Below are 23,849 nucleotides of genomic sequence, written 5' to 3' on the forward strand. Positions count from 1 at the left end.
ATTCTGACGAGAGGATTTTCCACAAACGAGAACAGAGGACTTGCAAACGTTTTCTATGGGAAAATACCGAGTCAGTACACCGTGTCACTTTAGCGTCTCATCACTATTAAGTACTGCTTGTTCTTTCCAATTAATGAGTCATGGATAATCTAAAGGAGGAAAAGGTCAGACCACTGATTAAAGGTATGAGTATATTATTGTCTTGATATTTTGTCCACGCGCACGTGGAGGCTTTTGAACTACACTCTAGCCCGATGAATGTTGCATCCTGCATGGAGAGATGTCTTTGCTGAAAGAAAGAAAGAAAGAAAAAAAGGAAGAGGAGAAGGGGATGAAAATGATTTGTCCTTTAACAAATTGACATAAATGATGTATCCAAGAAGGAAGGAAAATTCAAGAGTTGTACGAGTCATCTATGCCATCCCTTCTGGACATGTGCTTTATCTGTTTTTAGTGCAAAACGTCAAGAGACTCGAGATCAAAGATTGAAAAAAAAAAATTTAAATACACTACAAAGCCAAGGGGGTTTGTTCGGATTGAGATGATTTCAGATAAAATAATTTATTTCGTAAATTTTAATCACCTTGTTTTTTCAAAAAAATTTATCTTTTAGTTACTCACTCCATCCCATTCAAAGTGTTATGCTTTTCATTTTGGAATGTCCCAAAACATTTGTTATGTTGAAAAAGTAAAAGTATCTTTTAACCTCTCTTTCCAATATAATCATTCTTTCTAATCATATGTATGTTACCATTTAAATTAAAATTTTAAATTTATAGAGATAAAATTAAAAAAAATAAACACAAACATCACAATCAAATCACACTACTATTTTTAAAAATTGAATTCTTGAAGGATAATTAAATATTCCCTCCGTCCCACTTTGATAGTCATGTTTTTCTTGTTCGTCTGTTCCAAATTGTAGTCCAGTTTCCAATTGAAGAATGTAGTTGTATTTTAATTTTCCTAAAATACCCTTATTCAATGTAAGTTGTTGTTACTATAAACCTACCCCATTTAATGAGAGTTGATTCTTTTTTTACTATCAATTCAAGTTCTCATAAAGTTATACTCTAATTAATGTGAGGGTATTTTAGGAAAATAGCTACCTAAATTGATTGTTCCAATAAAGTTAACTATTTTTTTTTAAATTGTGTGAAAAAATAATCAGGATTATCAAAGTGGGACGGAGGGATTGTTTCTGTGATACAACCTTCGTCTGCCCAACACCATGAACCATAATTGCTACCGAAAATTTGCGCTTGTCCAATGTCGTGACTCTTCAAGTTAGGCCATGAATGTTATGGCACTTTCCGTCTTTCTTTTTCTTTTGTTTTGATTTCTTTGTTTGATTGATGTAATGGCAATTTCGTGTTGCTATGTAAGTGGACAGCTTTCATGTCAAATTTTAAGGATTGATGCTGGAGCTGTAGGTGGGTGGGGACTAGGGAAATGTTTTGACAGTGGTCCATCTCGTCCGAATCATGACATCCAATCTAGAGATTCTAGACCTGATCATCGTTGTCTCACACTTCAGCAATGCAGGTTTCAAAGCTCTTTTTTACCCGTTAAAAGTTTTGAAGCCAATGGATCTGGTCATTCGCAAGTTTTAACAGTAGTATTTGTTCGTTAAAGCAACTAAATATGTACTTTGTCTTCGATCGGTAGGGATTAGATGCCTCTTAAAGCTCTGATTAAGGAAACGGACTTGCGTGAGGTGTAGGATGTAATATTTCAGGCGAATAGATTCCTAAAGACTTTTATACTTATTTCCATTGTGTCAATTGCATGGATTCTTCTAGGAAACATGATAACCAAGAAAAAATTTAAAATAAAAATGGGTCTAAAGCTAAATTTTATTTGCAAATATGTTAATTTTGTACGCTTAGAATTAAAATGTGAGGATTTTTATATTGAATTACCCTTTTTGTTGGTGTGGTTATTTCCCGTCCCACGATACGAAATAAGAAAATATTGTATCATATACTTTATGATTTTTATTTGGTATTAATCATTAACTCTATGCCAATTATGGTAATCATATCTAAAATTTCTGATCTTTGGCATATATATTGCAAATCCAACGAGACGGAAAACGGTGTAGAATCTACGCGTGCATTTATTTTTTTTTCTAATTCAAGAAAAGACTCCAATTCTTATACTCCTAAAGGAGAAGAAGAAAGAAAAGGAATGAACCGTAAATAGAAGTCGTTAAGGAATTGATAATTATCGGACTAATGTTCCCACTAGTTAAATTAATTAAAGTAAATGCTTAACATTTGTAGTGTATGCTGTCGCGTGTTGTGTGACTAGCATCCCAAATCCAACAACGGGCTGGACGAGGCATTTCATTATTATTCCGGATTAAGCCAGGCACTTCATTAGCAAACTCTTGTCTGGATGACGTGGCAGCCTTATTTGGACGTGTTTTCCTTACATTTACATCCAAACCAATATTTTCCTTGTTTCTAATCTGATACACTTTGTCGGATTGCGACGTGTTTGGTTTGCTGTGCAATGCACGTGACTGCGACATCCGATAAGTATCTGGGAAAAAGAAAATTGAAAGCGAATGCCCCAACTGCCCATTTCCCATTTGAAGACCAACACATCATTGAAGTTTTAAACTCCGTTGCATTGCAAGGGATTCTTTTCTTATCAGGCTGAGTCTAATGTGTTTTTTCTTTTTTTTTGAATTTCTTGTGATTACATAAATAATTGGCTATTTTAACTTGAGTCTAATAATAGTCGTGCACGTCAATAATTAAGTAATGCCAACAAACGAATACCAACAATCCAAAGACGCCAGGGCAGCAGTAAAATTTATGTTGCGTTCAAAGTCTATCCTGTAGATTTATCCTTCAAATTGGGAAGTGATGAATCAGGATAATCTCAAATTAGGTTGTCGGCATTTATCTAACTTGAGAAATAGGACAGCAAGTGACGAGTTCTGTACAGTTTAAACGAGTGAGGACTGAGGACAAAGCAAATTATATCACCTATTCAATTGAGATGGTGGTATTCCATATTACTATTGCATATATAACTTGGACGGTATTTCAATTTATAATTTATTAATTATTTTAATATATTTCTTCTTCTTTTTCTTTTTTCCTTTTGACAAACGAAAGTTGAGGTAATCTAAAAATCTACATTACTTTATACTTAGATATTTTACCTTCAAATGGATAATTCTAATACACTGGCTTTTATTCTAAGACGTAATTAATTTTTAGGAAATTTTTTGTATTCAATTTTACAATTTCAATCTATAAAATGTTAGAGGAAACAAAAAGGTTTTGTTTCATGCCAAATTTTAACTCTAAACTAGAGAAGCATAGCAGTAATTGTCAAATTTAATGAAAATATGATGTATTTGTTAAGATTTATTAGTAGGGATGAATGCTCGCGAGCAATTCGAATCAAATTTTGATTTGAATTCGAGTTGAATCAAAAGTAAAACTTGAACTCAAAAATACTCAACTCATTAATTTGTAAGTTGGCTTGATATTATATATATATATATATATATATATATGTATACATTTTATTTTTTATTTTAATAGTATAATTACATATATGACCTAATATTTTATTAGTTGGTAAATAATTATATTTTTATTCATTTTTAAAAAAACAAAATAATTATTTTTTTAAAAAAAAAACTCAAGCTCGACTTGAATTTGAGTCAAACTCGAGTTTGAATTTTACATTGAGAGCTCGTCCATATTGCTTGATAAAACTAAGGCCCTGTTTGATAACTTATTTTAACGCTTAAATTTAATGAATTCAAATCTTAACATATTTTTTATAACAAAAAATTAAACATATGGTTTAATTAAGTGACACTGAATTTTCTAAGTAAAACTTGCTCCCAAAATTAAGTGATAAACTATTCACTTATCACTGAATGTGATATCCACTAAAATATATTAAATTTAATACTTAACAATTTAATAATTTAATGTATTCAAATTTCAATTTTATCAAACGCACTCTAAATCTCGATTCGACTCGATTATATCAAAATTCGACTAGACATGATTCATTTGCACTCCATTTATTAGGCATTAGTTAATATCAAACTCGCCATATAAATATATTATGTTTCTATATTTAGATACATTTTCGAATTAATTGCATTGTTGTAAACAAATGGGTAATTTCATCACACACCTCTTAATCAAACCCTATATTTATTAAAAGAAAAGGGCAAAAAAAAAAAAGGTAATTGCAGAGTTGTTTGCGCCTCTCGAGCTTCCTCAATCATGCGTACTTAAGTGATAAGTTACTAAATTTAAAGGACAAGTTTAGAATGACAAATAAGGGTAGCAAATTCTAGATCCTACTATATAAGGTCGCTTTTATAAGCGGTAGGTGTGGATCGGAATGCCAATCTCACGAGAAAGTTCATTCAAAGTTACGTTACACATCGCTTTCCCCAGTCCCAAGAGAAGTCATCTCGAAAAAATGAGACGATACATATTCAACACAAAAGCTGGTAACGTCTGGAAAATGACATAAAACAAGATCATAGCACGAGAAAGTGAAAAACGTACGCTATTTTGGTAAAATCCTCTCCTCTGCAGCAGTGGTATAGTCGTAGTATTTAAAGGGGAGAGAGAGAGAGCATATTAAGGTGTCAGTGTCGGACAGTGCATTATTTACTTAAATTCAATTTTGGAGTATTATTGGAACTTGGAAGTGTGAAACTCCGAAAGTGGACTTACGCCATAATAATATGACTTGTCCTTTCTGCTGAAGGAGGTGGAGCGGTCCCCACGTGTTCACAGTCCCAAAATTGAAAAAAATAATAATAAAGAAGTAGACAAGTAGTACTCCCGAAAGAAAATACAAGATGAAGATGGTCGCCTGAAAAGGTACGTTTAACCGTTTAAATACTCCACCACTTGATCAAGTTACCTCATGGCTCATGGCCTTGTCAATTGCTGACTCTCATACATACTCTCCAGTCTCCACCACAATTAGCAGCCCTTCCTCCATCAATATCTTTCACTTGTGCTCTTTTGCTTCCTTGGGTGGAAAAGTCTTTTTTTTTTTATAATTTCCTCTGTCTGTTCTTCCACAGGTGCACCTCAGTTATATGAGAAATTTCATAAATGAGCTATAGTCTCGGAAAAACGTGATCTATCGACACGTCTTGATATTTAGTGACAACTGGAATCAAATTTTTTTAATTTTTTAAAAAATAAACATTTTAAAATTTTTTCATGGTAATAGTATTGCCTATAATAATTTATATTATTATGCAAATCACAGAGAGGATGAAAAGTGATATACTGCTGTCCTATAAAATTTTTTGAAATAATTATTTTGTTCTTGTTTTTATGTACATGCAGTATGAGTCCTGAAGGAAATTGTAGAGGCTGAGCATGCGTGACTATTTTATTTTATTTTATTTTTTGCCCTTCCAGAAAAGGACGATTTTCTTGGTACAACGTTGTGTTGTATGTTTCTCGTACAGAGAAGGTAATTAGCCAGGTTTCGAAATTCATTCACACATTGTTCTGTTCACATATTGCTTTCAATTATATCAATCGTCATTGTGTTGAAAGTTGAAGGCACAAAAAACAAACTGTGAATGAGGTAATGTTTTCCAGTACAGCGAAAAATTGGAAAAGATATATCATCAATTTGTTTTGTCGTTTGGGGAAACAGTAAATGGTCTCATCAACAGCGGATGTCTTAATCATCATCATCCATTGATTGTCACGTTCTCAAGCATTAACCAACCACCGGTGCCTATGCGACATTTTTTTTCCCCAAAAATTCAAATTAAGGGCACATTTATTTTCCATTACTAGACACAGGAAAAGACCGAGGGACCATCACACACACACGTAGATATACTATATGTTTTTGGGAACCAGGGACCATCATAATTGGATGGCAAAACGGGCATATTTTCCTTTCCTTGCTGTGACCATTAATTCACGATCTTGGCTTTTAAAAGGACGGGTAATCTAAGTCGGGCGGTGGCCTCTAGCCCAAAAAAAAAATTTTTTTTTTCCGCTGGTGGGACCGGGGGCAGTACGAAAGAGATTATTAGGTGTTGAAACTAAAATCATGGTCGAGAGAATTTTTCAGGGGAAACAAATAGAGCTGACATTTGTTCTTGGTCAAATTCAAAATTCCCAGTCATCCATCCGTCTCTTTTTAATGTTCTGATCCTTAATACTAGCAAAGAATTTCGAGTTTAATTAACCACGAGAGGTAAAATCAGAACAAGTTTAATTTCGGATCTAGTAGTAATTAATACAAGGAATGGCAGGCGGTAGCACTTTTATTCTCTCAATCCTCAAGGTAATAGAATGAAACTATCGTCTCTAGTAGTTTAGGTAAATTCCATAAAACTTTTGCATAACCAATTTCATGATATTTAAGAGTTCAACAAATTAGCGGAGTTGTGTTATTTAACTACTGTTATGTTAGAGTAGTTGGCTATCAAATGAGTTTTAAAACTCTACTTGATCGTAGATCAACGGATCAAATCTTTTGACTTACATTCTAATATTCAAACTTTCTTAAAAAATAGTGATTTATCGAGTTTTTCTTGACCTATCTAGGTTCTCCTCCTTTTAGTATAAAATATAGTATAAAATAGAAATAATTATAACATAAAATCTATTGTGTCAAAAAAAAAAAAGTTATTGGTGCTTTGAATTGCCAACTTGTCCTTGGTGCACTTTTCTTCTTCATCCGTACTTGTTTGTCTAAGCACTATCGACAGGAAAAATTATTAAGGATGCCGCAAATGTGCATGTTTATGATCGGTAATTGACTGCCATTATCTCTTCTACACTTTCGTGTAGCACATTTCAACTTTCGAGGTGTCGCTGTCAAATGTCAATACTTTGGCAAGAGAAATTCAAGTTTTACTGTTGAAAACAAACATTCATGGTACACTACTTTTTTTCTTTTGTTTATTTTTTTTTTTTGGGGCGTGGGTGGTTTTGTAGTTTTCGGTTTGTAAATTTTGCCTCTGATCCTCTCGTCTGGCTGTCGCGTTCAATGCTTTTATACCTATCAAAGTCAAGTGACTTGGCCAAACCTCATGCTCAAGGCATTATGAATTTCAACCTGTCTTTGTCATTTTTTGTTACTTCTTGTTTCGTTAAAAAAAAATATTTTCCTCAAGATAATGCAACTATGCAAGACGTCTGTTTCAGGAACCCGTACGAATTGAATGGAGGAGTGTCTTTTCTCTCCTTTTCGGCTTTACTTAATTAATTTGCACCTAATCAAATTAATTTAAGTACTACTTAATTGACTATTCCATCACTAAACGATCTCCCCAGTTATAACCTTCGCCTGTTGCATCATTTGTTTGACAAGCACGTGTGACCTCACTCACCAATTGCTTCATCCTAAAGGTTCCTTTACAGTACTGAAACACGTAAACACCTTCCTACCCCAGTTCACTCACTCATCAGTTGGTACATTTGGTTAATTAGATTATTTGGCTTGAATTCCTGCAAGGAACTTAATACAATACTGAATTGCCACGTTGTGAAAGTTTTGACTCTGCGTAAATGTTTTCCATACTTGAATGATTCTCGGAACCTCGAATTTTTCTTCTTTTACTTTCAGGGGTTATTCAAGGATCCGGGGTTACCATGATCTATATCTATGGCCCCGTTTGGCAAGCGTGGTTTTTTAATGTTTGTCTAAAATTTTACTGTAGTTTACTGTCAAAATTTTTTATTTTTGAAGTGTATTTTTTTTTAATATTTTAAAGTGTATAGTTAAAAATTTTTGAAAAGTTTTTTGAAATTACTGTAACTAAAGTTTTTAAAAAACTTGTAGCAGACAAACTTGGCAAAAAAACTTGTCTGCCAAATATGTATCACTAAGGAGGGGGGTTTTGACAAGGTGCTTCCAAAATCATCAAAATTTAGAATTCTATTTTACTGCAATTTCACATTTTTTTGATTAAACAATATTTATCCCTAAACTAATCGCAACCAGTCCTACAAATTAGCTTTACAAATTACAATCATGTTTTCGCCACATGATGTGCACGTTTGAAAGACACCAACATGTTTCTGTCAAATAAGAATTCCACTGTAATTAAGACTCCTACCTCCACATACCTTGCCACTCCAATTAAGATTTTTTACGTGGAGTTTTCACAGGCATCAGAAATTTAAATCTCTTTTTACTATAATTTTAGATTTATTTTAGTTCATAATCCCTTCTCTTTATTCTTTCCCACTTTTCAATTTATGTGAGCCACAAATCCATAAAATCAAAACATCAGAATTTTAACTAACGGATGACCCACTAACCTACAAAATCAAAACTCCAAAATTTTAACTAACGGATAATAACCATCCCTACAAAATTACATCTACAAATCCCAAATCAAGTCTAACACTGATACGACTAATAGTAATAACTAATTGATAATTTAAAAAACTCACCATTACTAAAATCACATATCTAAAATTTAGGAACCCTTTTGAATTATAATTCCCACAATTCTACGTATCTTATTGTTATAACGTATTTTACTCTCATAATTATTTACAAAACTAATGATCACTAACTAGTTTTCATTTGTCATCCGCACAAATCAAATATGGGAAGAAAAAAAATACTATATATCATACTCTGGAAAAATCCCACCTACAAGTATTTCAACGGCGTCTCAATTCCAAACTTGTAAGATTGCAAAGTAGAAAGCAATCAATTACAAAACGAAACCTACATCGCAATGATTTCATTGAAATATTTCAAAAGGTTTAGCAAGTTTATTTTCAAGAAAGACAAGTCTCAATGAACATTCTTTTTGTAGTATGAATTCCACAAAATTCAACATAATCAATTAAACCACCAATATTTACTTTCGTACTAAATGTTGATTGGTGTGAAAAATATTCGTACAAGATTATCAAATCGAATACATAATATTTGTAAGTATTTCATTTTAAAATCAAATAAAACATGAGATTATATTCATTTTTTAATATAAATTTCTATTATTATTTTAAGATCTATTTTTCGCAAAAACATAATTTTTGAATGATGTACACATTTTATCATACTTTGAATTATTAATAGACAAATCTTATATTTTAATTATATTGGTATAATCTTTTTATTTTTTTCAAATTCACTTTCTCTTCTAATTTTTTTTAATAATATCAGTATCGTGCGTGCAGCATAGGCATTTATGCTAGTTATCGTGTAAGTAGGGTAGGGAATCACTGACTAGCTAGATCTCCTGGCTCCAGAAACAGCGCCCAATAAAATTTCCACGTCATAAGGTCCACCACGACGGCACGACCCCATTACTTGGTCCACCCAGGAGACCAAGGCCCAACGTATTTCATGCTTCATCACTTGGTTTTATCACACTTACGTGCGCTGTTATCAATCAGTCATCGTCAAATAATGCTAATAAGTTATATTTTATAACTCGTTATCATATTATTTAGTGATCGGAAATTGACAATTGTGTATTACGTAACGATGTGCAATACCAACTGCCCAATACTGACTCTCAATTGAGGATCCTCACTTGGGCCACATTTGAAATAGAGAAAATTATTTGTTCGGCTCCTAAATTATTTTTATTGCACTTTTTAACCTCTCAACAATATAGTGTTCGAAAGACTTAAGTCTTTGTGGTGGGATGAAAGATCGAGAATTTAAATCTACCTTCCATCACTTTGACATTAACATACGGTTTCTTCAAATTCATATGAATACGTAGTGCACTCATTTAATCCGATAATGATTCAGTTCTCTTTGATTTTCCAATGACTTAATTGAGTCTCCCTTAGAATAGGTTAAACCAGAAATAAAAGTAGGAGTAGAGTATGGTAGATGTTGATGATTGATCAATATATATATATATATATATTGTCACAAATAAACTCCTTAACAAAAAAAAAGTCACTTTTAATGACTTGCATTAAATTTAATACTGACGAAATCAAGGGGTAATAGAATAGTTCTCAGATAAGTGTCCGCTCGACAGTCTTAAAAAAAAAAAAATCAATATAGGAATCCTCCGTAAAGAACATATGAGTCGAGAACCTTGTTTGGATTGCTTGTTTCCGTCGGAAAATATTGTCGTTTTCCGTAATCACATTTTCCTATCACTTTTTTTCCTCACATATATCAAATCGCTACAGTAATTTTTCCATGAAAAATGACGAAAAATGCAATCCAAACACAACCTCCTCCGATGCGTGCCCGCTCGAAACATCATATGGAGTCGTACTGGAAAAGGTTGAAAAAATCAAAATGAAAAGAGAGATCTCCTTTGTAGACCAACAAAATCCGAAATCATTTTCAGTGTATATCATTTCCCGGGATTTTGACGCATTATTCGAGTTTCTTTTCATATCATCATTCATTATTTTTTTCTTTTGATATACGTTACGGCTTGAGCTAGTGTGAGAATGTGAGCCATCCAGCTTAAGCTCAAACGGCTAAGTTGGTGAAGTCTTTCTTGCAGATTATAGACGCAAGTTCCCTTCATTTTTCTTCTTATTTTCTGTTCTTCGGTCAAGCAAATAGACGATCGACGCACTACTAAAGAACAGCCTGAAAATCATGTTCTCTACGTCCCATAAACACCATCCAACATCTACTACATATTGTACTGAATACATAATAGCTTTCAGGGAGACAATGCCATGATAAAGTTTGGGAATTTTAGGATTATTAAATTTGTTGTTTGACATTCTTTGGGTAAGCTGGCTTTTTAATATATAGTTTGCAAGGGATAGGTTTAACATTTTCCAGCATTTCTCAAGAAGCTTTACGTTTCTGTCTCAAATTCCGGGTATAACTTAAGTATATACTATTGGCTCTTACTTTGTTCATGCTCCTTTACTTTTCCTTGATATCATCTTTCCTTTTTTTTTTTTCCCCCCCTCTAAAAACAGACAAATAATTAATAGGGCAAGAAATTAGGGATACAAATGATTCTTCTTTTAAAGTTCAAAAGTGCAATATTTTTATGTTTTCCTAATTTAAAATTTTCAATGAACTCCTTGGCGCATCGAAATTATAAAAGCTTCTCAACAAGGAAGGCAATTATATATCTTTGTAGCTTCAAGAAAACGATAAAAATGCTGTGCTTAGAAATCAATACTCGATTGGCTACTGAAAGATAATAATTTTATCACGCGATGATCATGATTAGAACCTTGATGGATGTTGGTATTAAACACTAGCAGGGCCAGGGCCGTAGATTAAATGACAATCTCCTCTCCTCATTGGGACACCGCCATACAGGTTTAGCCAGCAATTGTCTTCTTTCTTTTTCGTTTTCTTTGCTGGGGCCGGGGAGAATTGATGGATTGATTTGAAACTAGTTAGTTAGCAAACCTTCAAGTTTCGAAGAAGATTGATTGAATTTAAGGGGGGGAAAAAAAGAAGAAGAAGGGAATTGCTGCTTCAATTACCATACATTGACAGTTTCGCAAGCAAGACAATATCCTATTTATTAGGATTATCCATCCTTATCCTGTTTCCATGCTGATTCTTCTGAAGCACTATAATCCTTTGCAAGAATCTATCTAAAGCAGCCCCACTTGCCCGAAACATTTATGCGTTGATCTTTCCGAGTAACAGGAATTCTTGCTCTGTATAGTTTCTTGTCAAGTGGTTGATCTTTCGAAATTAATGGAGGCAACGTCCCTATACATCAAAAGAGAAAAAAAAATAAAAAATAGCATTGAACTTCCACGAGAGCGACATCGGGTATACACATATACAACACAAATTCAAGATCATTTTTGATCCACCGTTCATTATTGGAAGAGCAAGAGAAAGCGAGTTTTTGCGTTTTGATTGAACAAGTATGAAAGCGATAGCATGCCACATATGGAGATAATTTGCTTCGTTTCAAAGAAAGGATCGAATTGCATTTGACTAACAAGTACCTGGGGAAGGAAGTATTAGCTGGTTACTAACTAGTTCATGTCTTGAAAATCTATAGCACCTTCCTTCCAAAACCGTGTGGCCATGCTCGATCAAGACAGTTAAACACAGTCAAGATTTCAATTCTTCATCCACAGGTGGCAGTGTGACGTAATGATCGATATTGCTTACAACTTTATGCCAGACGTACAACTATACTGAAATAAATAAATAGCGGGTTCTTTTCCACGCTCTCATGCACAAAATTGATTTTAGTATTTTGAGATCAAGCTCAAATTTGGGTTAGAGTTTCATCAACGGTTGCTCTAATTTTCAAATGCAAAGTGAGACGGTCCCTTAAATATCAATTCCGAATTCTCTCCTTAGCAACCGATTTTCACTCCCTTAAATATTTGACCAGTCACAATTCATAAATGTATGACTGGCTTCCAATACCTAGAACAAAATGAATTAATTGTACACGGTCCAATTAATTCACGCAGAAATTATAGAAAACTGAGACGTTAACGTTTCAGCCTTTTACCTCGACTCTTAGTTGGTTTGAAATTGTTGCTTTAACAAACTAAAGAATTCCATGTTAGCCATAGGAGGGACCAGTCAGTCGCTGTGAATGACGAAGGGAAGATGCAATACTGGATAAGAGTCCATAGCTAAGAGGCAAGAGATGAACTTGGATCATAGGGCGTGGACCATGGACCACGACGGAGTAACAGTAGTAGTAATGCTTGAGAATCAAGGGAGCTTACTTATTTAACTTTTTTTTTCCCAAAAGAATGTTTGCAACTTATGAAGACTCAAAAGAGTTTATGATCCAAGATTTGCAAATAGCTCCAGTTAAACCACCATGTTCAAGCTCTCGCGTTGCAAAATTTGTTCTTCTCTTCAAATATTTAATTGCCAGTACATCTTTGTTAGGATTTAAAAGTTATTGCAAAATTTGTGACACAGCAAAAACATACTAATTGACATTATTGACTTTGGCTCTGTTTCACGGACGATGAATGGCTCGGAGTTGGGTAAGAAGGTCAAAATTCAAGTTGTGCGGATGAAAAATACCATCATGGAATTCCAACGCAACGCGACAGAAACGTAAAGTATCCACGTGAATAATAAAATGAATACAACATATCTTTATTGTGAAAATCTACAGAACGATTTACATCGGATTTCAAGAAAACGGTTCCTATGCCTTTCCGCTTCTTTGTCACTGGCTGCTGTACCTTAAAAGCCTTGTTTGAATTGTTTTTTTTTTTTTTTCTCAAAATATATTTTCTGAACACCTCTCCACCCTATATATATTAAATCGATAATAGAGTATATTTTTTCTGAAAAAAAAACTTTAGAAAGTACTAATCCAAACCAGCTGTAAATCTCTGGCAGCTAGAATCAAAGAGATTTGGAATTGCGACGAGGCACGCCATCATTATTTATTGACTGTTGAATTGCCACTATTTTTCATGAAAGATTTATTGTGGGTAGAATTGACCAGTGTGACTTGTCAATGCAATGGTAAAAGTTTTTCAAGTGGTAGTACCAGAAATTAGTTGGGTGACAGTAACGTCAGTCGAAGCATTTTTAACAGATCTTCGATTGTAAAATGAGCAATTAATAAAACATACTCTCTCTAACCAGTAGCAGTAATATTTTGATATTATTATGTTTTTGTTCCATATCGGCAGGCGAATGTTTCAGTCGATGACACGTGTATATATGTAGTGCCGGGTGCTTTACGCTAACGATGATTTTTTTTTTTTTTCAACGCTAACGATGAATTAATTGTAATACTAAAAAACTGAAAAACCAGAGATGGACGTGACCCGGACCACTGGTCCTTGCAGTTGCGGAGTCGATTCCGGTGGTTTGACTTTGAACCGTATAATACTGGGTCGGTTTCTTCTGGGGTTTGCCCGCTGGAACCACCGTATCTTGTACACAAAATTAAAAAGGCTATCAGAAGACATTATAAATAAAAGAACAAATCCGAGGTTCATGAAAACTGTATGTATTCATGAGTTTTGAGAGGATATTTCGTGTGCTTGAAAGTTATTTGTCAATTATTGTCGGGCCTTCAATCCAGATAAAAAAGCATGTATAAGTTTGTTTGGATTGGAGATTCTTTGGAAAAATAAATAAATTATTACTATAATACTTCTTGTAATTTTATATATGTGAGATAAAAAAATAATTTAAAAAAATATATTTATAATGATGTAACCAAAAAAAAAAAAAAAAAGAGATTGGAGGACCTAAAGCTTTGTTTCTTTCACGCTGCCCGTATTGCCTCCTCCATCCATACCAAGAGCTGTTAAGCTTCGAATTACAGAGACAAATGGAAGACGAATTAATTAGTGCTACTAGATTATTTAGTTAATTTTGGGCTGTTATGTTAGCCAAAACTTAGAATTAGTGGTGATCGAGCGAGGTGGGCAAATGAATGTCTGTAATTTGTTTAGTCATTAGTCACATAATTAAGTCAAATGATTAAAAAATAAGGTTCTGTTTGATAATTCAATTCAACATTTAAATTTAATGGGTTTAGATCTTAATATTTCAGAAGCATTTATTTGATGACAAAAAAATCAAACACCTGAGCCTACACCGTCTATATTAAGCTAGTCAATTAGATGTGGATTAACTTCGTCCAAGCATTTGTGATAATTATATGTTTTTATTCATACAAGTTAACTGACACTTTACTACTGAAATAAAGATAAAACCAAAACCAAATGGCAAAGAACGTTGCCTACCAAAAATTTGATGAGCCAGAAGTCTCAGGCCAAAAATTATTTGAATTAGGTTTTCAATTTTCAAGAAGGTCACATATTGTCACTCAAATCTAAGACTTATATGGACCATCTGTCTTGAGAACTGGTTTGGGCTTGCTTAGGAGAGGGAGATTTCCGCAGGTTTCTTATAAATTAAAACTCCCACATTCTTTCCCTCATGTGACTCGTGAGAACAACTGAGTTGAACTTGTTATAGGGTTAGGGCCCAAAAAGTTGTCAATCAAAAATAAAAACGTTTACAAGCAAGTCGGCATCCACGCCACCAAACCCCAAACCCCAATTTAGGTGGGACATTATCAGTCAAGTGATCTTTTCTTTTTTTGAAAAGATTTGTCAAATGATTCTAAATGCATTTTCTAATTATTTTTTCACCTCAGAAATATATAACATTATTTGGAACATAAAAATGTGATCATTAAAATAATAATGGCTTTTTAAACACACCACCATTTTAGATAAATTTTTTTCCAATAATCTTCTATCCAAGGTTCCAAACACACACACAAAAACACAGAAAAAGGTCCCAAAAATTCACTCGATCATCAATAAGATATTCCTAGATTTACAATTCTCCTCTCAAGGTCTCCTACATGCCTACATCTCTTTCGGCTTAGGATTTCCTTAAACTAGTTTTTTTTTTTAAAAAAAAAAAATCCCAAACTCTCCCATTTTTTCTACCCCTTCCACTTTTTTTTTTTTTTTTTTGGAAAGCAACAGAAACATATTCATCATTTATATCAAATCTGCAAGAGTAGCTGGCTCGTCTTCAATCACTTTCTTGGGGAAGTTTACAAACCATTCACTTGGAGTTTAAACTAAACTCTGAACCGAGTAATGACCAATTTTACCAACTTACATCAGGCGAGAGGTGACCCTCCAGCTGAATGCTAACGTCTAAACTCGACTGCGCAAACCACCAAAGATTATTCCGCCGATAGAAAGCTTCCCAATACCAAATCTGTTTACCCTCTATCCATTGGCCCTCCAAAAGAAAGGAAAAAAAAAAAAAAAAAGTCCACCCTTTGACCATCCTTAGATCTATGCTCAAATCGCACAGCCCCGGCCCTTTCCCTCTCTTCCATCGACAATTCAATTAATCTCAATAAATTTGCAGAAACTTGAGTTTTTATTCCCTTTTCTGCATCCAATACCGGAACCATCTCATTCAAAAAAGGTGCTTCTTTTTTTGCTCCCAATTTTCATGGACATTGGCTTCTGAAAAGAGCAGTTTGTAAAAATTTATTAGAACACGTATGGATAGTAATTATTCAGCTATATCCAAGGATTCTGACGTAGAGTTAAAGGTTAAAGATCATGTCTTGGGATCAAAGGACAAGTCTTTCAGATTGATATCTCAGGATGAAGAACTGGGCTATGTGAAACCTGACAACGTGGATGATTCAGAGGTTCGTGATGATCTTGATTTTGATAATTTACCCCTTATTATTGGAGAAGCTAAATCAGGGTCAGGTATTTATGGTGCTGTTTTTAACCTTACCACTTCAATTATTGGAGCTGGCATCATGGCCTTGCCTGCAACCATGAAAGTTTTGGGCTTGGTTTTAGGTGTTGTGCTTATTCTTTTAATGGGAATCTTGTCTGAAATTAGTGTTGAATTGCTCGTTCGATTTGCGATTCATTGCAAGGCCTCATCATATGGGGAAGTTGTGCAAGCTGCACTGGGTAGGGCAGCTAGGATTTTGTCTGAAATTTGTATTATTGTCAATAATGCTGGCGTTTTGGTTGTGTATTTGATTATAATGGGGGATGTTTTATCTGGTTCACTTAGGCATATTGGCGTTTTTGATCAGTGGTTAGGCCATGGAATGTGGGATCATAGGAAACTGTTGGTTTTGGTCATTGTGGTGATTTTTCTTGCACCCCTTTGTGCTTTGGACAAGATTGATTCATTGAGCTTAACTTCAGCTGCCTCTGTAGCTCTTGCAGTTGTATTTGTTTTTGTTGCTTTTGTTGTGGCGTTCATTAAGCTTGTTGAAGGAAAGATTGAGGCTCCAAGAATGGCACCTGATTTTGGTTCCAAGACGGCCATTTTGGATTTGCTTGTGGTGATTCCTATTATGTCAAATGCTTACGTCTGTCACTTTAATGTTCAGCCGATCTACAATGAGTTGGAAGGACGCTCTCCTAGCAAGATGAATCGTGTGGGGAGGATCACGACAGTAATCTGTGTTTTGGTTTATGCTTCAACGGCTATAGCTGGATATTTGCTCTTTGGAAAGGATACCGAAGCTGATGTGCTGACTAACTTCGATAAGGACCTTGGAATTCGATTTAGCACTGCTTTAAACTACATTGTCCGAATAGGATATATATTTCATTTAATTCTAGTGTTTCCTGTGATCCATTTTTCGTTGAGGCAAACAGTGGATACCATGTTGTTTGAAGGATCAGCTCCACTTCAGGAAAGTAAGAAGAGGTGTCTGGCCCTGACGTTAGTCCTCTTAGGACTTATTTATTTTGGATCCACAATGATCCCAAACATCTGGACAGCTTTCAAATTTACAGGAGCAACCACAGCAGTGTCATTGGGATACACATTTCCGGCTCTTATTGCACTCAGGTTAAGCAAAGAAGGGATTAGTCTGAGTTTTGCAGAGCGGTTATTGTCTTGGTTCATGTTAACATTGGCAATTGTTGTTAGCGTTGCTGGGGTGATTGGCAATGTGTATAGCATTAAAAGCCAATCTGAGTGATGTTTTTATTTTAGTCTAGAAGTTGTATACGAGAGTGGTTCGGACATGGAGGAAACTAGAGCAAATGGTGGAGTGAGTTTTCAGATGAATAGCTTTGCCGGAGCGGTGGCTTAGTGAGGTGAAGAATGAGCAATGAGCCCTCCCTCTGCAGAGCCAGATAAGATCTTGGGCATATGCCAAATTTCAGCATTGATAGCCTTGCTTGGAAACAGAGTGTTTGGTCCGGACTTTTGGTCATTTTCATTCTACTTTGCAAGCTTAAGAGCAATCAACAATGAGTTTTGAGCAGGCATCCGGATTGAAGTCATTGTTTGATGGGATTGCTGCAGAATTGGTACCTTGTGCTCCTTATCTTGGCAACTTTTGGTTATGCTTCCACCTCGAGCCTAATCTCTTTTGCTACCATAGAGTATCAAACAGACTTGTAATACTTTTTGGCATTGTTCATTAAGAAACATGCGCAAACCATTTAAAGTTAGATGGATTACATACTTTGCTGATGACTCGTGTTGGAAGATACGAAAAGCACGCTTAGTTACGGGTATCAATTTCTAGTTCTCATCTCACTTGCGTTTGCACTTGAAAAAAATGGTATTTTGTGTTCCACAGCAGTGTCGTTAGGTTTTATATTTCCAGCTCTTATTGCAGCCAGGTTAAGCAAAGAAAGGGTTAATCTGAGTTTTGAGGAGAGGTTATTGTCGGGGTTCATGTTAACAGTTAATATCCATACCGTATATAAAAGGAAATGAAGGAGATTGAGATTAGCATGAACTTTCATTTTTGTCCTTGTGAAAACTACTCTTACTTTAATTAACTATACACATGTTGTCAAGATTTCTGTCCATGACTATTTTTAACTTTTAATTACAAGGGAAAATCTTTCAAACGCTTCTTACATTTTACTAAATAAATTTTTTAGCCTTTCACTTTTAAAATGTTAATTTTACATCTCTTATAAGTGTAATGGAGCAAAATTTGATCCCAACTTAGATTTCTGATCACTTTTTGGTTTGAAATCATCACGTAGCTCATATGTGATCATTTTTTAGCCATAAAAAAGTCAAATGCCACTTGTTTAAAGGTAAAAATGAATATAGATTAGGTTAGATCTTACATTTTTTAGGAGAAAACTTGAATAAAGTTCAGATTAGATTCCACTTTTTTAGAGACAAAATGAATTTGGATCACGTCATTTGTATTAATACAAATGGTGTCTAATCTTTTTTGCCTTTGGAAAATGATTATATGTGAATTGCGTGATAGGTTCAGGGTAAACATTGATATGAAATCTAGGTTAGGATCAAATTTTATTTACTTGAATCAGTCAGAAATGTATAATTAATATTTTAGAAATTAATGATAGAAAAAATTTAATCGATGAAATGCGAGAAACGTTTTGAATGATTTTTTTTTTAACAATTAAAGTATATCTTTTCAACATAATTATCCCTAAATATTATAAACATAGAATTATTTTATGAAAAAGATTTAAAAGATCAAAGGTTTGCTTCGGCAATGCAAATTTTATATAAAATATATGACCATAATATATATATATATATATATATTGCACACGCGTTGAATTTGCATTTACCAGTAGTTGGCAATTATTGTTAGCGTTGCTGGGGAGTTTGGGATAGCATTAAAAGCCAATTGAGTGACGTTTTTGTTTAGTCTAGAAGTTGTAGACGAGAGTGGCATCGACACACAGGAAACTAGAGCGCATGGAGGAGTGAAATTTCCGATGAATAGCTTTGCCGGAGTGAAAAAATGAGCAATAGACTCTCCGCTGTGCCGGGATATGCCAATTTCAGGATTGATGTTGGTTAAGAAGTAGCCTTGAATGGGAAAAGTGTTCTCCGCCCCGGGTTACTGGGGTATTTGATTCCACCTAGGGCTGCAAACGAGCCGAGCCGAGTCGAGTTTTGAGCTAATCGAGCCGAGTCTCAACTAAATTTTACCAAGCTCGAGCTCGAGCTCGACGAGCCGGCAAATTTCGAGCTCGAGCTCAAAAAAAAATAAAAAATAATTATTTTATTTTTAAAAAAATAAATAAAATAATATTTTTTTCTTAATAAATAATAAAATATTAAGGATATATACGTAATTTTACTATAAAAATAAAAAAATAAAAAAATAAAAAAATATATATATAATATACGTAATTTTATTATTAAATAAAAATAAAAAAAAAAAAATATATATATATATACCCAAGCTCCCGAGCCGGCTCGCGAGCTAACGAGCTTAATATTCTGAGCTCGAGCTCGAGCTCGAATTCGACTCGAGCTCGATTAATAACGAGCTCAACTCGAGCTTGACGCGAGCGGCTCGCGAGCAGCTCGATTCGTTTGCAGCCCTATCCACCTTAAACCTCTGCTTTTACCACGTACCAGTAATCACTTTACTTTTGAAATTACAATTTTGATGGCTTTTCCAGTGATACCAAAAAGAATCAAGATTCCCTTTGCTCCGTTGCGAAGGGACGGATAATCACTTTAAAGAGAACGGAATTTAACTTATCTAGCGATGCAAATAATTTTTACAATTTCTAAAAAACTTCTCTGACATTTAAAAAAGAAGAAAAAGTTACTATTTGCTAAAGGGAAGAGACAGTTACTAAATTGCAGGGACTTGTAAAAGGAGAAAAAAGCAAATATTGACCAGCGTTTCGCTGGTTGTTCACTTCTGATAGATAATGCGACTACAAGGATCATTGCCAATGTTTAGCAAATACGACCCAAGAGTCCTAGAGCTGGTTTTTATCAGACAGAATCGAGGAGCAGAATAGGACAACTGGCCAAATGTCAAATAAAAATCATCAAGTTACCCAACAGGCTGCCCTTAAAACCATATATCATATGAATGAAAAGACACAAAGTTTCATCTAAAAACACGGAGCGAGTGATTCACGCAGCTGAAGCCGCCATCAACCATGAGGTTGACTCCACTAATGTACCTTGCTTCATCACTAGCTAAAAAGAGTACAGCATTAGCAACATCATGTGTTGTCAACTCTACGCCTTGCAAGTTAGCATGCCTCCCAACAAACGATCGAAAACCATCCATTGCGGCTCCTGTCCGCTCATCTTCGGGTAAATGAGCTAGAGCCAAGCTTGTTGCAACTGCATAAGGAGAGACACAGTTCACCCGTATGTTATGCTTCCCCAGCTCTGCAGCTACGTTCTTGGTCAGCCCTGAAACAGCATGCTTAGACCCTACATATGCATGAGGTCCTACACCGCCCATTGCACTCGCAGCACTACAGAGAGAAACAATCGAGCCCTTCTTCAGCGGAATCATGATACGAGCTGCGTGTTTCATTCCCAGAAAAACGCCTTTCACATTGATATTAAACACGTTTTCGAACACAGATAGTTCAAAATTACGAATATCGGAACAAGGAGGACCTGATACCCCAGCATTGTTCACCATGATGTCAAGTGAGCCGAACTTGTCAACGGTGAAGTCAACAGCACGGATGACATCATCTTCTACTGTGACGTCACAATGAAAATAACAAACATTCAGGTAATCACCAAGGTTCGAACACAGCTGCTGACCACGCTCGTCTTGGATGTCAGCAATACAAACCTTTGCACCATGTTTGTGAAACAGATGTACTATGCTCTCTCCAATGCCTGTAGCACCTCCAGTGACCAAAGCAACTTTTCCTAATAATCTTTGGCTAGGAAGAGAACAATCGTTGGAGCTCGTACTGGACATTATTGCAGGTTAACAGCACCAGCCCTACACCAAAGGCCTTCTATCTGAGGATCATTATCACCATAGTTGATACCCCACAAAATTTTCACTGCTTGGGAACCACTGCCAGAAATTTATTTCCTATGAAAGTTGTAGCAGGATTGTGTTGGAATAATTAGGTATCCTCCTTGCACTCTGAGCTGCTCTGTTGTCAATCCATCATTTATTACACCAAAGGATTACACTTAGCAGCCGCTTGATCAGTAAACAAACACCTTTCCTAACAAAACCCTTCAAATTTCAATAAGATGAATATAATACTGTACTAAACCTAAAAAATCTAGGAAGCAATTACCAAATCCAACCCCATTAACTTATTAACCAGGGCACCAAGAAGAAGCCAGCTGACAAGAAAACAAATATGATTCCTAGTACTAAAACGCATTCGAGAGAATCAGGTGGGGGGAGGGGTTCTCCAATTGATGATAGAAAGACAAGATAGATGGTACATAGACAAACTAGAGAGATGAATTATTAGTAAGAGAATGCTTATAGTGGATGAACTTAGAGACTTGATTTTAAATCTTGGGTCAATTTGACTTAGGACTGGGAGTTGATATTGACCTACATACCGAGTTAACTCTCTTTGGGAACCATCGAATTGGAAAGCTCATTGTTTAGAATTTCAGCTTGGTCATCTAGTTGAACACAGACTCACATTCAAGGTCAAGTTGAACCCCATTAGTACCATATCGACGCTGAGCCTCATTTCTAACTTACATATCGTACTTTACCCAAATATGAAGAAACTAAAATCAGATCAAAACGGCAAATTAGAAATTGGAATTTCAAACACACAGAAAAAGAGTTGTATATCAGTCAAGAACAAAATGCACGGATCATTGCAGCAGAGACCAGGGGCTGGCTACGGGAGCATAAATATATAGTATAATATATAACTACAAAGATAACCAGATGAGTCCCAACAAGAAGCAGACCTAACGAATAAGAAACAGATCTTGAAAGACGAGCAAAAGTGTCACCCAAAAACTACCCCTCAAGAAAATTACAACATAACAAGAATCAAATTCTCCACTGGCCCTCTTAACCTTTTAATCTATCTGGACCAGAAAACATGATACAAATAGTACCTTTAAATGAAAAGTGCAAATCAACAGATTTGAGTTCTTTACTAGTGACAATTGCTCACAGGGTGGTGCCGGAATGGTGTCGGCCACCCTATTTAACCGCAACGGAGAAAGCAGGGAGAGGAACAGGCAACAGAGTGAGAAAACCACGCAGAGGAAGAGGAACGGGCTACAGAATGAGAGAACTACGCAGAGAATAGAAGAGAGAGGTATTAAACGTCCTTTGTCCAACCCCACTTGACTGGAGACGACGAGAACTGGGTGGTGGGCTTGGGGTGTCTGACTGCAGGGGCCTCGTCTAAGTAGACTTTTTTCACAGCCTAAATCCACCATGCGCCGCTGTCTATAGTTGCGCCACACTTTTACTTTTCACTCTAAACTTAAAGTGTTGGGTACTCTGCACCCTATCCTTTCAATTATAATTCATTTTTTTCCAAAAAAAAAAAAAAAGAAAAAAAAGCACAGAACAATCATATGATCACCTTTCTAACAAATCAAGGAGCTTAGTAGCCACTACCAAGGTTGGTGGGGTGGGAAGTCAGGGGATCAAACCCTGCCTCCCATCATTCGTCACAAAAATGTGGCAGATGAGTGCGTCTTGCACTCGTTTGGGCAGGTAGGTGATTCAGTCCCCTCCGATTTCTTCGACCTGTTCAAGTCCTTCCTTTCCCGTAGCATCAAAATACAAAAATAGTCTATCGTATCGACAAAAAAAAGATCACCTTTCTAACAGAGAATAATAATTTTTATCCACCAAATCCATAATTGAACAAGAAATACTAAAAAATGACGTGCAATTTCTGTACTTTTTTCACTTATATAGCATCTATCTCACTGTAGATATATTTTTATTATATGTTTAGTGGATAAGAATTGAGGTTCCTATTGGGAAACTGGTCATGCAATAGTCATGTACCTTTTTTTTTTTCAAGAAAACCAATTATGTTCTCATTTTGCTTTTGAAATTGTGGGCACCCAAGAGAGGTATGTGCTTTTTGGGCTATAAATTGATCGATAATAAATTTTGGGACTAAATAGACACTTTTTTTAAAAAATATTTGAGGGATTATTTTGACTAATTTTGGATGTAGAAGACTAAAAAAGATTTTATTCATAATATGAGAGGCCAATTTGGCAATTTTTCCATTTATAAAATCAGTATATGATGGCGACAACAACAAAGTGGTGAAAGTGCAATTTACATAGGTTTTCCTAATTTAATGGCATAACTGATTTTTTTTTTTAACAATTTTTGTTAGGATATCATGCATGCAAGACATTGTGAATAGAGAACATTTGCATTGTTATTTTCTAAAGTTTTTATAGATGAATGTTGTATAACAATTTGATGTATATAAAATAAAAAGTTGATTAAATGGGTAACCTTTTTTTTCTTTTTAATCAAGTTATGGACGATGACACGTGGATATCTGTTGACTATGCAGTCACGCAATAGCTCCCACCCTCCTCCTTCGTCTCTACTAAAGTTTGGTGCAAAAAATGATTTGCTTTCAACGGCTTTTAGGTTTTAAGCATAAAACACGTCTTAGTTATCCATGACTAGGACATATATC

At 35.0% G+C, this 23,849-nt stretch overlaps 2 protein-coding genes across 3 annotated transcripts; one reads left to right on the forward strand and one right to left on the reverse strand.

Moving 5' to 3' along the window:
* Positions 1 to 15,479: 15,479 nt before the first annotated feature.
* LOC113741481 (amino acid transporter AVT6E) lies at positions 15,480 to 17,988 on the forward strand. Its single transcript, XM_027269014.2, has one exon. It carries the CDS (start codon positions 15,962 to 15,964, stop codon positions 17,420 to 17,422), a length of 1,461 nt encoding a protein of 486 aa, XP_027124815.1. The 5' UTR covers positions 15,480 to 15,961; the 3' UTR covers positions 17,423 to 17,988.
* Positions 17,989 to 20,248: 2,260 nt separating this feature from the next.
* Positions 20,249 to 22,651, reverse strand: LOC113742734 ((+)-borneol dehydrogenase 2-like). 2 transcript variants are annotated; one of them, XM_027270674.2, is made up of 2 exons: positions 22,279 to 22,651; positions 20,249 to 21,402 (listed from the first exon to the last, which is right to left on the reverse strand). In XM_027270674.2, exon 2 carries the CDS (start codon positions 21,146 to 21,148, stop codon positions 20,306 to 20,308), a length of 843 nt encoding a protein of 280 aa, XP_027126475.1. In that variant the 5' UTR covers positions 21,149 to 21,402; positions 22,279 to 22,651; the 3' UTR covers positions 20,249 to 20,305. The 2 variants fall into 2 exon arrangements, with proteins under 2 accessions (XP_027126475.1, XP_027126474.1); XM_027270673.2 differs by having other exon boundaries at positions 20,249 to 21,407; positions 22,279 to 22,440.
* Between the last annotated feature and the right edge of the window lie 1,198 nt (positions 22,652 to 23,849).

Source organism: Coffea arabica, chromosome 4e (assembly GCF_036785885.1).
Source record: "Coffea arabica cultivar ET-39 chromosome 4e, Coffea Arabica ET-39 HiFi, whole genome shotgun sequence".
Lineage (NCBI taxonomy): Eukaryota > Viridiplantae > Streptophyta > Magnoliopsida > Gentianales > Rubiaceae > Coffea > Coffea arabica.